The following is a 16,535-nucleotide window of genomic DNA, read 5'->3' on the forward strand; positions in this document are numbered from 1 at the left end:
GATCATTTGTTGGATTGCGTCACAAGATAGCTATTTCTTTATTTTTCTTTTAAGCAAATCAACGTACGTAAGTATATTTCATAATTTATGGATGTACTTTGTTTTTTTTATCACAGTCCATTTAGGAAACCATGACTTTCTGCACTATCTATAATTTTTCGCTTATATAGTAAAAATCAGACATTAACTGAAATTTCGTTCAAATAAATGCAGTATTTATTTTTAGTATAAAATTTTAGTGGATTATATAATTTTCTTTATAATCTATAAATTACCCGATAAAATGTATTTCTAATATTAATAATTAATAAAAAAACAATTTTCTGACAGGCTAAAAAAAATATTCACTCTTAGAAGAGTTAATATTTACATAACATTTGATTACAAAACATGATTGAGATAAAAGGCAGCGCAAAGGCTATCATATTTGACGTTTGTAAAGTATTTCAATATATTAGAAGATTATATATATCACTGCTAAGCATCTAAAATATTGTTTATTAAAATGAAAATATATATTGTCGATCGACGAGTAGATTAATCTTCCGCCAGCCATATATCTGATGTACAGTCACCTCCTGGATAACTGAAAAAGAAAATTATAATTATTATTTTGAAATTACATTGAAAAATAGGAAATGTCAAATAATATAATAAGACTCAAACCGCATCTCGTGTGCAAGTAAAATGTCATTTTTGTCTGTGCCAAAGTCCACCAAAAATTGTTCATCGAGTTTCAAGCCTCCATTTTGAACATCAACATCTAGCTTGACCATGGTCGAACCATTTCTAGAATCGTATAAACGTATGTATGCAAGATATACGGTAACTCATAAAAGTATTTCAACTTACAATAGAAAAATTTTATGTATATATTGCATGTTATATTTTATATCATATTTTGTATACAATTAATTAGAAACGATTGAAGGAACTTAAGGAAAGTATGCACATACTTGACATGTTCAGGATAAAATTGCTGATCCCATGGTTTGAAAATTGAAGTAGTCACATATAGACGTGTCCCATCGAGACTTAATTGAAGCATCTGCGGTGATCCGTCGAGTCTCCGGCCTTTGACATAAACTGGATTCGGTTGGCTACTTAGTTCCTCGTCTCCAATTACACGAACTTTCGAATCACTTAAAATTGAGCCTCCAAGAAATATTTGTCCGGTTAACTTCGGATTATCTATGTCAGAAATATCATATTGTCTAACATCCCCATGAAACCAATTCGATAGGTAGAGATACTTGTCGTCCAGACTGATCAAAATGTCCGTTATCATTCCTATATATGAAAACAATAAATTAGAATGATACATTACGAATAATTCTGTACTTTAAAGGTGAGTCTCCTGCTAGTTGACTTAAGCGTACCTTCCATCTCTGGAAACATCCATCCTTCCACTTTTTTCGGAGGAACTTGAATAACTTTCTTTGCAGCCCATTCGCCGTTCGGCGTTTTGTAAAACTTATATACGTTTGAAGAAATCGCACATCCGACGAGTCCCTCGTTAGCTTTTGGGTCATGAAGAAATCGTATTTCAAGTGGCGCGATTCCATCATCGCCCAAATTCAAAACTTGCTTTAACTTTCTTTCGTTCCACGAATAGAAATTCAAGCTTCTGCCATAAAGCGCTATAAAAAGGAAAAATCGAACGAGATTTCAATTAAAATTACTTTTAGATTATATTATTATAACAATGAGGAAGTAGAAGATACATAATATGACTCAAAATACTATTCGACATAAGAAAATGAAAAAAAAGTGTAAGATACAGTAGCTAACCAGGATTGGAGCTGTTATCCGGAGAGAAGCCTTTTTTAAAAATTCTTGGTACGCTCCATTCACTCGCAACAAGTGTATCGTGATACGGTTGATACCAAAAATCGTAACCGAACGCTGCTTTTTTTTCTCCCATGGTCCATGTGGCTTTCACTTCGAGCGTTTCAGAATCGATACAGAGAAAATCACCAGTAGCGTCTCCATTCGATTTGCCTAACGTAGAAATTAAAATTTCTCCGGTTGGCGAACAGTGACTTGTGTGCAATGTCGATACTCCGTATTTGTGTACCTCCGTTGGACTCAGTACCTAGTCAAGAAGAATACAAACAATACGTATCATTATATCACACATTTACTTCGAAAGTATCATAACTGAAAATAATTCAGCCCTGTATTAAAAGAACGCCAAGTTTCTAAACTTGATTTTCTCAGGAATGAAGCTTCTAACGCGATTTTATGCGCTATTTTCTTGATTCTCGTTTTATTCATAATGTCATCTTCTTTAGAAAATTTCTAACTAAATTTGCAACGATTTGCAATCTAATGTATGTAAATGGAATTTTTGGTTAATTATATACTTATACGTACAATAATATATGTACATATATTTATATAAACATACAAGATAGTCAAACCTTTTTGATTGTTGGAGTCCGTTCATTGGTTGTATCGATAAAGTAGGCGCGATCAGACACCAGACAAGGAAGTACCAAGGTGTTCCGTTTTCGTGGTACATCGTGGCAACTGCTACAGATATTCCATCCGGAATGATGCAATTCGTCGCCAATGTAGGGCATTCGCAATTTGTGAACGATCTATGAAATATGAATATTTTGGGTGAACAAGATTTAACGCGCATAGAATAACTGTAAAATCATATCATCGTTCGTATCATTCGTATTATGACTATTTTACCTATTCCAATTTCAAATAAAAAGCGCTTAATCCTTCTAATACAACAAAGGACCTTTTAGTACTTTTGCATTTAGAAATATACAGCTAAAAATCTGAAGTAAAAAATAATAAAATTCTAAAAATAAATTGGAAAGATTGGAGTTTTCAAATACGAAAGATTGCGTACCTCGTATCATATTCGTACATATCTCACTCATATCATATCATATGCAAATATTTCATTTTAAAAGGTTACAGATATATTTTATAAATGTTATTGCGACAGAAATAACTTTCGATAAGATACCATTTTGGCTTTATGATCTCGTGATGTGAATATATTTGAAAAATTAATACAATTCGTTTCTTCGCAATTGCAAACCATAATTTTTCAGATTTCTTTTTTTTTTATTATAGTAAAATAACTACTTGCAACTCTTGATTTTCAGCTTTTTTAATTCTCACATTCAAACAATGATATTTAAATAGCGAATGTATATAGTAGTATATGTAATAAATAGTAAAATACTTTATTGCTGTGTATCTTAATGGATCATAAATTTATAGTTCTGATGGAAATTTACACTTATGATTCTATAAAAAGCTAGTAAGTTGTTTCTTCTCATTATTAATTCATCATTAATTATATATTTCAATCGAATTGTGTACTTAATCATCGAATACTTAATCAATACTTAATCAATAGAATACTTAAATAGCGTTATTACAAGTCGATTAAAATATTTGCATAGTAATGAGCGGTGGTATATTCGCGGAACTACTGTATTAAGCTATTATAAGTAGTGTAATTGCATAAATAAATTCTATGTAACGCTCATCGTACCTTACAATAATCGGGACTATCTGGATCTACGTCAACGGTGCACAGGACATCGGATTTATTTTGATCCGTATGAACACAGGCGACGTATATCAATTTCTCACGTGGCCCTTCGAGCATCGCTGCACTAGGCGACCTATAGCCAGGACCGTCGCAACTCTTGCAACCTGTGTGCAACGTTCTTTAAATTAATGTCAGAAGTCTCTATTTCACGTGTATCTAAATCAAAACTGTGCCACTGTGCGTATACTTGTATCTTTAGAGCCACGAACTCTAATTATTATGAAACAGAATAATGTAACAACTATACCTTCGTCCTTCGGCATTCTGCTGGCGTTTGCTCGATTTCGTCCGATGATCGATGTCAAATGACGTGGAAATTATTAATTTCGTTAAATGACAATTAACAGATCAAAGAGCCGAAACTAGAAAGACAAGATTGAAAATGAGAGAAAAAGAAACAATTAGAACGATAGAACAGAGAAAAAGTTGGTTGAAAAGATAAAAAGTTATATTCTAATAATGGTAAAAAAGAAACGTGTGACTGTTTGCAAATTGAAAAAGAATTAATTTTCATATGTCACTAATACGCAGTTGGTCGAATATTTATGCACGTACAATGTAGACGTTTTCGACTTGATCGTAAGCAAGGCCGTACTGGACTGATCCCTCAAGAACATTTAGAGTTGAGTGAAAGATAGCGGTACTGGAATTCTCCACTTATTATCATCAGAGAGAAAATCCCTCTCTGTTATATGATGATATACTGTATATGACTTTATAGGTCTTATTGTCCCACGAGTTTCAATATCACTAATGGAAGATAAATCTACACGATTCAATTATTTAATCGCCATTTGAGACATAATATGACGCAAGAAAGTAACGAGTATACTATGAATCGTGATAACCGAAGAATCTGTCTGATGAAACCCATTCCAAATTATTAGAAATAATAATCTTTCAAAAAGAGATATAAGAGTGATACGAAACGAGAGGACAATAAGCTCATAATTAGTTAACAAACATAAAACTTGAATAAATTACGATTTAGACTCTTCAACATTTTAATTGAATAATCAATTGGATAACAGGCTTCAGCTTAGTAATAAACGGATCAAGCTTGAAAATTACAAAGAGCGTTTTAAGTTAATTAATTGGAAAAAGTCTGGTCCTTTCAAGCGCAGTGATAGTTCTAAATCTAATCTTCGTTGTTTCACACATACACATGTACTCAGTTTTAAATGACAAAGTACTGTTCATCTAATATCCAAATGAGGAGGTTATTAATATCTAACGTTAAAAAATGGATTTAACTGGTGTTCATCATATGGCAAAGCAATGTTTATACATATATCAAATATGTAAATTGGTGAATGATTATAAATAGTTATCAATGATAATTAACCAATTTTGTTATTAAAATCAAAATTCTTTTCTTTATTGCCTCGCCTACGTTGTTATACGATTCATATTTAACGCGCTAAAATTAACGTTAGGGGGAGCCACAAGGTACATAAAGTTCCTAAAATCAGCGCTACGAGGAGCCACAAGGTATATAAAGTTCTTAAAATTAACGCTACTAGGAGCCACAAGGTATAAACAGCATACCGTTCAAAATATAACGAATTCTTTTTGTTTGGATTAAATAATATTGATTACTTTTTTCGAAGGATATCAAAACAGTGATTTTATATGCAATAATTAACTGAAAATGTAAGGTATTGTATGTTATAAAAAATTAAGTTTGAAAATCCTATAGATCTATGTGCATCTAACTAAATTGTAATCTCACAGCTAAAGGTTCTTTTCTTTATTTTATTTCTAATTTTTAATATTTTTGTATTAAAAATTGACAATATTGAAGATAATCAGTTGCTTATTATCATTCTTACTACATTTAAAATAAAATACCTGTTGATAACATATGCTTGAATATCAAATGATTTTGTATTATACAAATATTACATGTGCAGGATATAATGATTTTGTCCTAATTTTATTTGTCTTATTTTGTATTATTATATTATCACTGTAAATTGAACATTAGCCCAGTGGTTAATGTATTTATAGAACACAATGTACAGTTGCTTATCAATTTATGTTTAATACAACATAAGAACAATAACAAGGGCTACTGTTAATTAGATATAAAGGAGATTTTGTAGAAAAACAAGACAAAACATAGCAATTATGATGCAAATCATATATTGTATGATAAACATTGATCTATAGAGTTGAAAATTGTTATAAATAAATAAAAGAAGTTTGATAAGTTGTTGCATAGTAACATATCTTGTTTAAATATTATTTCAGATAACAAAAAAAAGGTAGCAGAAGAGTTTAATGAATTAATGGATTGTTCTTATATCGATTCATATAGAAAAAAAGTTTTAAAAGAATAGAATTATCAAGCCAGTGATAAGGTAATACTAAGGATAACTCATATGTTATAGAATTATTATATATTTCTATTAGAAACATTTTTGAGGTTTGTAAATTCTTTATGAGCCCTAAAATTTTTATCGATATATTCTTCTGCAAAACTTAATGAATCAGAAGAACAGCAGTATTAAAAATATCAGAATATAAATATTGAAACCACCAAGTAAGTTGACTGTCAGAGAAAATACTTGAACAAAATCAAAAGAAAATAATAAAGTATCATTATTACTTTACAGTAAGAAATTACAATCAAAGTTACATACATCTGATAATACTGTAAATGAAAATTGCAGCTTATTAAATCATAATAGTATATCCTCGTTTGATATGAGGTATACCTTAAAAAGAGTTTCAAAATCAAAGATGGGATTAAAATCTCCAAAATTACGCTCAAAATCTAAAAGTCCAATATTAAAAAGAGTTTCAAGATCAAAGATGGGATTAAAATCTCCAAAATTACGCTCAAAATCTAGAAATCCAATATTACTAAAATCAAAGATTCCTACTATTACAGATTTGCATTGTACTAGTAACAAAAGGAGCTCACAACTAGAAAACAATAAAAATATACTTATGAGCAAAATGTTAAGAAAAAATGCATTTAAATTAAAAAAACCTATAGTATTACTGAGAAGACTTTCTGACATTATTAAAGTTACATCATCTTCATCACTACCTAGGATAAGCATACGTATAAATGATCAATTTAGCAATAGTAATATAAATATTTCACAGAAGATATTTGATACCATATTTAATCATTCTCAGACTATAAGTCATAATAAACTTAAACAAATAAATATACCATATAAGTCGCAAACGAGTTTTCTCGAAACATCTCCGCATAATAAAATGATTAGAACATTTGATAATGTAAGTACAGCATTTGTAGAACCCTTTACGTCTTCTACACCAAAGGAGAAAGGAATATTTAATAGAACGAATAATAAACGTAATACAAAACAGATCTATAATGCGGACACAACTTACGAATTAAACGAACAATGCAGTACATTAAACGTTCAAAAAAGTATTGCATCGACAACAGAAGAACAACAAGAGGAAGTAAAGATAAAAGATGATACTTATGAACTTATTGAACCTAAGACTCCAAATTTACGGAAGAAATTATACAAAAAACAAGGAACTGAGTATGAAAATTTTGATCAAAAGATACGGAAAACGGATGCCAAAGTACGTTTTGTAAACTGTTCGTTGGATTATAAATATAATTCATCTTTAGCAGATCACCATAAGCAGAAAAAACATAATAATGTTAAGAATAATTCATCTAAAAACAGTTCAAAAAAGAATATTATGAAGTCGTTTACTAGAGATTTTCGTAAAAAACCAAATTCCATTCCCGAAATTGTAGTAACAACACCATCCCGCAATCAAATTCCAGGTAATCTGTCAATTGCTGTCGAAAATATTTTATGTTATAAAGAACATTCTTTATTTAAGATATTTCGTTATTGTTACACAAAATTATAAACCAACTAAAACCTAAAACAAAGCAATATAAATATCTGTATTATTGTAGATTCAAAGCCTGCTACAACAAAGAAAGTTCCAAATTTCGCAAAAATCCATAAGAAAATATTCGCCAAAGCAGAGTCTATTATTGATGCAAAGAAACGAGTAATAGACAGATACACTGAACTGAGTAATATATCCATATCCATAAATAAGCTTTATAATACATATCAAATATGTATCTTTAAATATGCGATTATTATCTTCTAGCCACAAGAAATGAAAAGACTAACTCACGCGGTGAAAATCAGTTATCTAATACATTAAATAAAAATACTTACAATCGATTTGAATTAAAAATAAGAAAATTGGAAGCTACCGATTGTATCATGAGAAATAATACTTTACGAGTAACAAGGTAAAGTTATTAAAATTATGAAAATTATAAAATAGAGAATAGTATACCAGTATTTCTTAAACTTTTTTTAATTGTAGAAACAAAGAACAAAGCAGAGCCGTTTTGAAGGGTGTACGAACAAACCGACGTTTTGAACTTCAGATGAATTTTAGGAATATGAACCAATAAGATAAATATAATTATGTTAGGTAATTTATATTATCATAAGAGAAGCTCTTGTACTATTTATTTCATTATGCTCTCTAATATTAATAAATGAATAATAAATGAATGTAACATATGTCTGTAACTATATATTTTCCTTTCATGTTCTCTTTTACCTTTGTAAGCTCTAATAAGCTCGATTCTATCTTTTCATTTTCTTTCTTTTTTCATTAATGTTAGGGCTAGAAAATGAACGCGTCTCTTAAAAAGGCCAAAGACTTAAGTTTAAGTGTAATCCAATACGGTAAAAACAGCAACAATCGCCGGTCTAATAGTTTTACCGAGTCGAGTTGATTTAGGATAAATCAAACGAGAAAATGCAACAATGGTTTTGTGGAACGGAAAAAGAGAATCTAATAATTGATATAGAAATTTATCGTACGAATCAACAAAAAGTCTTGTATAATTCGAGGTAGTTCACACTTGCAGATACTACTATTCATAACTGGTGAAGGACGACTTCCCGCGGAACGCGATAAATCGTCGGACAGTGTACTTTGATGGGCGGAAACAAAATTATTATTTTGCGAATATCTATTTGCTCGAAAATATGATAGTCGCGATGTTTTTACATTCTCGATTTAAAACGGGAATTCTGAATGGCTTACTTTTATCACAGCCACCGCGGCTTCAAATTGCGTGGCACTATTGTCGAAGACGGCTTTAACTTATAATAATATATTTTATAATCTTACCCTATAATAGTATTTTCTGCTAGTATCTTATAATAGTGCCTTCTCTATCTTTCGTAGAACATTATTCTGCCTGCACGAATGGTAACGAGTATGTAACGCAGTGCTTTCCTTTAAAGTCAGACCATGTTTAATGTTTGTGATCCGCTTGTCTTTAACCTTGTATAAGGATTAAGGAGCCAAATGTAACGAACTTCTAACTTTAAGCGGCCTATACCGAATGTATTGTTGAAATCGATGAAAATCGAACTCAAGTTTGTAACATAAAGTTACTATTGAATTAGTTTCACTTATTCACCTCTAGATGGTTGTATGGTCTGTCTGTCTGCCTTTATTTTGTCTACTTTCTCCTTTCTTTCTCTCTTCACTTCTTTTGAATTTTCTCCTTTCTCCCCCCTCTTGTCATCATATTTCTTTTTATACTTTAGATAATCCCTTTTTTATTTTCTTTCATTCCTTTTTCCTTTCTTTCATTCTTTTTCTTAGCTTCATTCTCTTTTCTTTCCTTTCCCTAGGAGTCGTTCGTTCAATGTACGACCCTTAAGCAAAGAGCAAAACATTTAAATTTCTTATACATATTTAACCTACAACTGTCATAGTTTGTTCACTAAGAAAATGTTTCTACAGTGTAATATTTCAATTTTTCGCGCCGGCTTCAATCGAAAAGAAACCGCGTTGCCTCAGCCAATGAGCAGGCAGCTAGGTGAGCATTTGGCGGCTCGGTACAAAGTATTATTTGAGTGTCAAAAAGTATGACATTTACACGTGTTATCGCGTTTGAAGGGCATGATGTCCACAACGTAGTAATCCTTCAGCTTTCATAAACCAGGTTCGTTTAACTAATACACGTTTATTTAATAATTCATCAGATAATGTTATATCAAAATTAAATAATTTCTTTAACTCGTTTTGTTCGTGTTTCATTGGTCTCCTACTGGACTGTTAGAATCATCAATAGTTTGCATCATAACTTTTGACGCAGATAAAATTTGAGTTTGATATAATTAGTAATTGTGTATACTTTTGTACAGATCATTGATTGATTGTGAAGATCCCTTTATTTATGCTGACATCGCATCCCTTTCATAACCTTTGCTCTTTCCTCTACCCATTTCTCACTCATCTCCTTCATTTCTACACCCCGCCCACTCCCCATTCTTTTTGATTATAAAACATGAATTTATGCCGAACTAAAAATTATCACCTATTTGCTTTCTATCTATTAATCAATTTTATCTAATGAAATAAAATTACGATTACGTAAAAATTATGACACGTCTCAAATCCATAAATATTATTCTTTCAAATCATATTAGCTCCCAGGTGTTTATTTTCTACGAGTATCTTCATGTTCCAATTCGACGAATTAGTTGTTTACTCAGAACATAATATGTTTACTACTACAATCATATCCTTTCCAAAGTTTAATGATTTTTTTTGCACCCTCGACTTACCGAGGTCCATCCTTTTGCTCACTCCTTACTGACCATAATTTGGTAGGCAAACCGCGACGTGAGGTGTTATTCTTGTATCGAGAACCGGAGCGATTAGATGTGTTTAGTGTCACTCTCAGATGGGTTTCTATCTTTCTATTACGTACTATGATGTTTTTGTAACCATTCTTTTACCGCTCAAACGTTATTGTCAACTTCGTTTAATCAACGTACGTTTCTATTCAATAATTTATTATAATTGAGTATCGAAAAAAGAGGAGAGTGTACGCTTTGTTACGCTGCGAGGCTTTAGTATGAGTCGCGTTTTTGGTCGTCGCTCACGGTCCTACAATGTCGCAGGCGGATCGCCTTATCTGCCCGACGAGGGGCATACAATGTATCGGCGAGCGCATAGTTGTCGCCAAGCAGCGACTTCCAGAAACGCCGATTTCGGTGTGTTGTTTCATCTACAAAGAAAGCGGCATACGTGATCATAGGCGCGAACGGTGGCGTGATCCGAGCGTAGTGAGAGTCATCTCCCTGAGAAGACCAAGAAATGATCTAAGGTCAAGTCAGTCCTTTTTGAAAATTCTAAGAGGACACGTCGAGAGGTTGGGTGTATAAAGCCGCTAAGCCGAACGAACACGTTGACATTGTTTATTACTGAATAATCCGTCACGCTTTGTCATTATATTCATCGTTATTAAATACATAAACTATATCAATCTGTTAATAAATAAAACATCCTTACTTGTCCTTACTTTAGACCTATTTTAGATACTACAGAATTTATTATTTTGATTTTTTTATTGACTGATACTGTTACGCCGCGCAACACATCTGCACTCCATCCCGCGCGGCGTGACAGCCAACGGTCTACGTGCCGTCCTACGAACCTTCCATAGGCCTAAGGACCCACCATAAAGTGAAATCCTAACTGCATTGTTCGCACACATGGTTTGAGTCAATCTGTCTGCCAGAAAAGACTTTCTAATTCCAGAAGTGTTTTCAGCTGGTTCTTTAGAAGGGTCCTTGGGTTTATTACGTACTCTTAAGAATTGCGGAGAAAGCAGGTAGTGGTCTAACGAAAAAAGCGGAGATCTCCCTAACGGAAAATCCGAGTCTCCCCATAAACAATGTCGCCTTTTTTTTTTTTTAACGTGGAGAAATCCTCATGGACACCCAGCTGCAAGCAGCTGGGTAGTGTCGGACTCTTACCGACTAAAACTCCACGGTGGTCTTCCAGACGGCTGTTCGAGGAGGGCTCGGGGTCTCTTGCGAATACTACCAAGTGCTCCTCGTCGTCTATCTCCCTGCTGGGCGGGAGACCTCCTTATTAGACAGAAGATCGGGGCCGCCAGGGGGGGACCACGCCCCCTAGCGCCCTTATCCTTGGGTCTTGTTACTTCCTCGATGACTCCTTGGGCGCGCTTACGGCGGGGGTGCCGCCGCTCCGTGACGCGCGGAGACTCCTTGATGTCGCGCTCTGCTGGGATGCTGAGCTTTCTCCCTCTCTCTCTCCGCTCGCTCCTTCACGAGCATGACTTGCTCGCAAAAGGTGCGGACGGCTATGTACTCCTGGGGTCCCTTGAGTATGGCTTCGATGAGCGTGTCGGGGGCCAATCTCTCGCCGATCTCGAGCCGTAGGACGCGTCGCGGTACCTCCCACGCCGGACAAACCTCCAGCGTGTGTTGCGCCGTGTCCTCCTCCTCCCCGCAGTGGTGACAGATGGACGTCACCTCTCGCCGGATCTTGAGCAGGTACTCACCGAACACCCCGTGGCCGGTGAGCACCTGAGTCGTTCTGAATGTCAGCGGGACCCCGCCTTTATCTCTCCACTTGTCCCAATTGGGTAGGATGGCGCGGACTGCTCGATGAGGGCGTACCGCATCCTCTTCCAAAAGCTGCGAGCGCCACCGCTCCCATGCTTCTAGCCTTGCTTCCTCCCGAACGTCCGTGGTTGGTGCCATCGGCGTAGCACGTCGGTCCAAGGTCGAGGCTCCCCGATGTTCGTACACCCGACGAAGGGCGAGAGCCTGTAGCTCGAATGGAAAGGACGCGGCCAGCACGGTCGCTGTTGCGTAGGACACCGTCCTGTATCCCCTGGCTGCCCGGATGGCGATCGTCCTGTGAAGTCTTCTCACCAGAGTCAGATTGCGCCGACTCGCCGCCAGATCTTCGGCCCAGACAGGTGCTCCGTAAAGGATTCGTGACCGGATCACTCCCTCGTAGAGCCTGCGGACTCCCAATCCTGCCCCGCCGATGTTAGGTAATAGGCCGCATAGGGCGTTAGCTGCGGCCGTTACCCTCGGGGCTAAGTGCTTGAAGTGTGGCTCGAATGTCCATCGACTGTCGACGATCAGGCCTAAGTACTTCATCCGGTGTCCCACAGGGACCTCTTCTCCGTCGATGACGATCGTCGACAGCTCCACAGGCGGTGTTCCTCTTCGTCGTTGGTCGTAGAACCACAAAGCCTCCGATTTCGCCGGCGACACGCTCAAACCGAGCCTTCGAATGGCGTGTACCGCGCATGCCACGGCAGTTTCGGTCAGGCATGCGGCGTCGTTCCACCATCGACCGCTGGCCAGCACCAGCGTGTCGTCCGCATAGCATATCGCGCTAGCCCCCGGCGGCATGGGACTTCGGAGGACCGAATCGTAGGCAGTGATCCATAGAATCGGTCCGAGTACCGAGCCTTGCGGCACACCGCGCTCTACCGGTCTTCGCTCCTTCACGCCGTTTCTGCCTGTGTAGGTGATCCACCTATCGTTCAGATAGGCCTGGATCACCCTGACGAGGTATGGCGGGGACTCGAAGTGTCGCAGCGCCTCCACGATCCTGCTCCATGGTATGCTATTAAAAGCGTTGGTTATGTCCAAGGAGACGGCCACTGCTACCCCTTCTCGAACGACCATGTCCTCCGCCATGGATCTTAGCCTCTTCACCGCGTCCACGGTCGAGCGGCCTCGGCGAAATCCAAATTGGCTATCGTGCCATCCGGGAATCCGTCTCTCCATGTGTGCTTCCAGACGGGCGGCTATGACCCTTTCAAAGAGTTTGCCCACCTCGTCGAGAAGACACACCGGTCTGTATGCCGATGGCGCGTCCGGCGGTCGGCCCTCCTTCCGTAGCAACACGAGTTTCGCCGTACGCCACGCCCGAGGATAGGCGCCCTCCTTCAGACATCTGGAGAACAGATGCCGCAGACGGGGAGCCAAGATGTCGATCGACTCCGTCCAGACTCGGCCCGGGATCCCATCCGGACCCGGCGCCACGTCGCGGGATGCCATCTTCTTCGCGGCTTCGAGCAACTCTTCCTCCGTCACTCGAAGTTCCTCGTTCCAATCCGTCAGCGCCGTCCCGCCCATGATGGTAGGGGCTGGCGCGGACGTATCGTTGTTATCCCGCCGTGGGAACAAAGTCCCGATCACGTTGTCCAGTAACGCCGGATCCATGTTTTCGGTCAGCGGGGGGGCCGAAGGTCGCAGTTTCTTCGTAACGATGCGATAGGGCCTCCCCCACGGATCTGAATCGACCAATTCGATCAGTCGATCCCAACACCGAGCCTTGGCTAGTTTGATCTCTCGCTGGAGAGCACGTCTCGTCTCTCTGTAGTCCTCGTAGCAGCGAGAGATCTCCTCTTCGTCGCGTGTCCGTCTGCGGCGACGCGCCCTCAGGAATCTTCTCCGGGCCTGGATGCAAGCCGCCCGCATATCGGCTATTTCCGGTGTCCACCAATACACGGAACGGTCGCTTCTGTCTCCCGGGACGGAGCGCGGCATGGAGGCGTCGCACGTCGCTCTCATGTATCCGTGGAGTTCGTCCGCCTCCTCATCGATGCTACCCAGTGCGTTGGTGGTGGTGGGGGGGGGGTTGAGGTGTTGTTGTCCCCCCGCGTGTCCCAGCTCCAAGCAGAGACAGTGACCGCCGCCCGCAGCATGTCTTTGTCCCTCTCCTTCAAACGCCACCTAGGTGTGGATGGATAAACAATGTCGCCTAGGACCCAAGTTAGTAGGAGGCTTTTTCCTCCTATCTTCCTTCCCAACATTGGTCGTAACCAATCAGCATCGCGGATTATTGCCCTCACTTTCCTAACACAGTTCCGCCTGGGCAGGCGACCTAAACGGACGTGCGAAACAGTGCTCCAGTGAAAGTGCGGCAAGAGAGAAGGGAAAGGGACAAAGTTAACGCCAAAAATAGACAAAACGTGGAATCATGCAGATTCCACCAATAAAAATAATTAACTCCGGTGAAACATTTTTCATAAATAAAGCTACAGACTCTACATATGCAGAGAAAAATGATGATATTATGGAAACAACACAATCCGACGGGGAACAAAACATACCAATACACCAGGAAGAAAGCTGGACGGTGGCAACCTCCAGCAAAAAACGGAAGGTAACCTCGCTCGCAAGCGCGAGGAAAATCGATACATACGAAAAAAAACAATGGCTACAAGATATCAAGCTGCACAATCCATTCAGCGCACTGCCAGAAGAGGCAGCAACGGACCCAACGGAAAATCCGACAAACCGTACTCCCAAACCACCACCGATATACGTAGACGCAAAAATAATTGACCCCCTCATCGAACTACTAAACAACATCGCAGGGAAAGACAACTATATCATCAAACAGATAAAAATAGACCAGGTAAAAGTGCAAACCAACACCCCAGAAATATTCAGAAAAATTACAAGATCACTAAAGGAAAAAAATGCAGCATATCACACTTTTCAGCTCAAAACCGACAAAAGCTACAAAGCAGTAATCAGGGGACTACACCCAAAAAACAAATACCGGAAAAATAAGTGAAGAACTGGCAAAAACCGGACACCAGGTAAGGTCAATTAATAACATCAACAAATACGATACCAAACAACCATTACCGCTATTCCTAGTTGAACTAGAACCTAAAAACAACAATAAAGAAATATACGATATAGAAAAATTACTAAACACAATAGTAAAAGTGGAGCCACCCAGACATAAAAAAGAAATCCCACAATGCATAAGATGCCAACAATACGGACACACCAAAAACTATTGTAATAGAACCCCGGCATGCGTTAAATGCGCAAAAAATCATCTCACGACACACTGCCCATCCACGGGAAAAATTGAGGAGGTTAAATGCTACAACTGTAACGGAAACCACCCAGCCAGCTATAAAGGATGTGAAGTAAGAAAACAATTACAACGTAAACTGTTCCCGCCCCTACGAAGCAGAACAATCACTACCACACAAGCCCAACAGGACAGCACATATCCTGAAATAATTCCAAGTACAGAGCAAGCAACAAACACCAAACCTATCAGCACCAACACCATTGGTGGTCTAAGCTATGCTCAAGTAACCAGCCAATCAACACATACACACAACCAATACCACAGCAATAGTAACAATGACACTGCAGAAATCAAAGAACTGCTCAAACAATCCATAAAGAACACCGAAATGCTAACCAGAATGATAAGCGAACAAAACACAGTACTCAAACAGCAAACCCAACAAATCACAGTCATGCTACTGAATTCTTAGAATTGCATTGAATATTATTGTCATTAGTCTTATTGCTTTTGGCGGAAGGTTTTTCAAGATTTTGCCATTGATTAGGTCGATTCCTGGTGCCTTGTTGTTTTTTATTTTATCAATTATGTTTCTAATTTCTTGTGCTGTTGTTTTAGGTATGGTGTATTCCTTGTCGGTGTGATAATAGTGGTTTGCGCATCCTCCTCCGTATGACTTTTGAGGTTGATGTTGTTGATAATGTGTGGTGTAAATGTGTTGCAGAGGTGGTTGGAGAATTCTTCAGCTTGTTCTTCGTTGCTTCTTGCCCATGTGTTATCTGCTTTTCTGATTGCCGGGACGGGTATTATTGGCTTCCTTATTTTTTTCGTGGCTTTCCATAGTGAGTAGTTGGTGTTCTCGTGTGTGGAGAGTGTCCCTATGAACTTTGCGAATTCGTTATCGTTGTGCTCCTTTATTTTGTTTTTTATTTCCTTTGCAAGTTTGTTTAAGTGTTTTTTTGTTTTCTCGGGTTCTGTATTTTTGCCATTTTGCTTTTGCTTTTCTTTTTTCTTTGATTTTGTCGAGTATTTCTTGCGGGATTGTTATTGTTTGTCTGCTGGTTGGTTCGGGAGTAGTGGTTGTCCTTGCTGCTTCCTGAATAGTTGCTGTCAATGTTGCTACTGCCTGTTCTATGTGTTCAGGAGTTTTTAACGGGATGTTGCAGTTTATTTTGCTTTCTATTATTTCTTTGAAGGTTTGCCATTTGGTGGTTTTGTTGCATAGTGTTTCTGGTTTGCTATAGTGAATTGGTTTGTTTCTGTATTCAAT

The 16,535-nt window shown here is 38.0% G+C and overlaps 3 protein-coding genes across 4 annotated transcripts; 2 read left to right on the plus strand and 1 right to left on the minus strand.

Annotated features, from left to right (window-relative positions):
- Nucleotides 1-193: 193 nt before the first annotated feature.
- Nucleotides 194-4,304, minus strand: LOC126922996 (methanethiol oxidase). The gene is made up of 9 exons (XM_050735967.1): nt 4,142-4,304; nt 3,834-3,948; nt 3,527-3,690; nt 2,424-2,603; nt 1,792-2,095; nt 1,380-1,640; nt 957-1,290; nt 667-789; nt 194-586 (listed from the first exon to the last, which is right to left on the minus strand). Exons 2-9 carry the CDS (start codon nt 3,847-3,849, stop codon nt 538-540), a joined length of 1,431 nt encoding a protein of 476 aa, XP_050591924.1. The 5' UTR covers nt 3,850-3,948; nt 4,142-4,304; the 3' UTR covers nt 194-537.
- Nucleotides 4,305-4,431: 127 nt separating this feature from the next.
- LOC126922995 (uncharacterized) lies at nt 4,432-8,138 on the plus strand. Of its 2 annotated transcripts, none has more exons than XM_050735966.1 (5): nt 4,432-5,244; nt 5,840-7,373; nt 7,512-7,634; nt 7,715-7,862; nt 7,940-8,138. In XM_050735966.1, exons 2-5 carry the CDS (start codon nt 6,296-6,298, stop codon nt 8,028-8,030), a joined length of 1,440 nt encoding a protein of 479 aa, XP_050591923.1. In that variant the 5' UTR covers nt 4,432-5,244; nt 5,840-6,295; the 3' UTR covers nt 8,031-8,138. The 2 variants fall into 2 exon arrangements, with proteins under 2 accessions (XP_050591923.1, XP_050591922.1); XM_050735965.1 differs by having other exon boundaries at nt 4,432-5,239.
- Nucleotides 8,139-14,274: 6,136 nt separating this feature from the next.
- On the plus strand, nt 14,275-15,700 carry LOC126922976 (uncharacterized). Its single transcript, XM_050735939.1, has 2 exons — nt 14,275-14,848; nt 14,936-15,700. Exons 1-2 carry the CDS (start codon nt 14,408-14,410, stop codon nt 15,008-15,010), a joined length of 516 nt encoding a protein of 171 aa, XP_050591896.1. The 5' UTR covers nt 14,275-14,407; the 3' UTR covers nt 15,011-15,700.
- The last annotated feature ends 835 nt before the right edge of the window (nt 15,701-16,535 follow it).

Source organism: Bombus affinis, chromosome 13 (assembly GCF_024516045.1).
Source record: "Bombus affinis isolate iyBomAffi1 chromosome 13, iyBomAffi1.2, whole genome shotgun sequence".
Taxonomy (NCBI): domain Eukaryota; kingdom Metazoa; phylum Arthropoda; class Insecta; order Hymenoptera; family Apidae; genus Bombus; species Bombus affinis.

Excerpts from the sequence above, each read along its gene's own strand:
- LOC126922996 (XM_050735967.1), bottom strand. Across the intron at positions 1,291-1,379 it reads GATGTTTCCAGAGATGGAAG|GAATGATAACGGACATTTTG; the intron begins GTACGCTTAAGT and ends TTTCATATATAG. Across the intron at positions 790-956 it reads TTTTATCCTGAACATGTCAA|AAATGGTTCGACCATGGTCA; the intron begins GTATGTGCATAC and ends ATACGATTCTAG.
- LOC126922995 (XM_050735966.1), top strand. The coding sequence starts at position 6,296 with ATGAGGTATACCTTAAAAAGAGTTTCAAAATCAAAGATGGGATTAAAA. Across the intron at positions 7,635-7,714 it reads AGACAGATACACTGAACTGA|CCACAAGAAATGAAAAGACT; the intron begins GTAATATATCCA and ends ATTATCTTCTAG. Across the intron at positions 7,863-7,939 it reads AATACTTTACGAGTAACAAG|AAACAAAGAACAAAGCAGAG; the intron begins GTAAAGTTATTA and ends TTTTAATTGTAG.
- LOC126922976 (XM_050735939.1), top strand. The coding sequence starts at position 14,408 with ATGCAGATTCCACCAATAAAAATAATTAACTCCGGTGAAACATTTTTC. Across the intron at positions 14,849-14,935 it reads AACAGATAAAAATAGACCAG|CTCAAAACCGACAAAAGCTA; the intron begins GTAAAAGTGCAA and ends CACACTTTTCAG.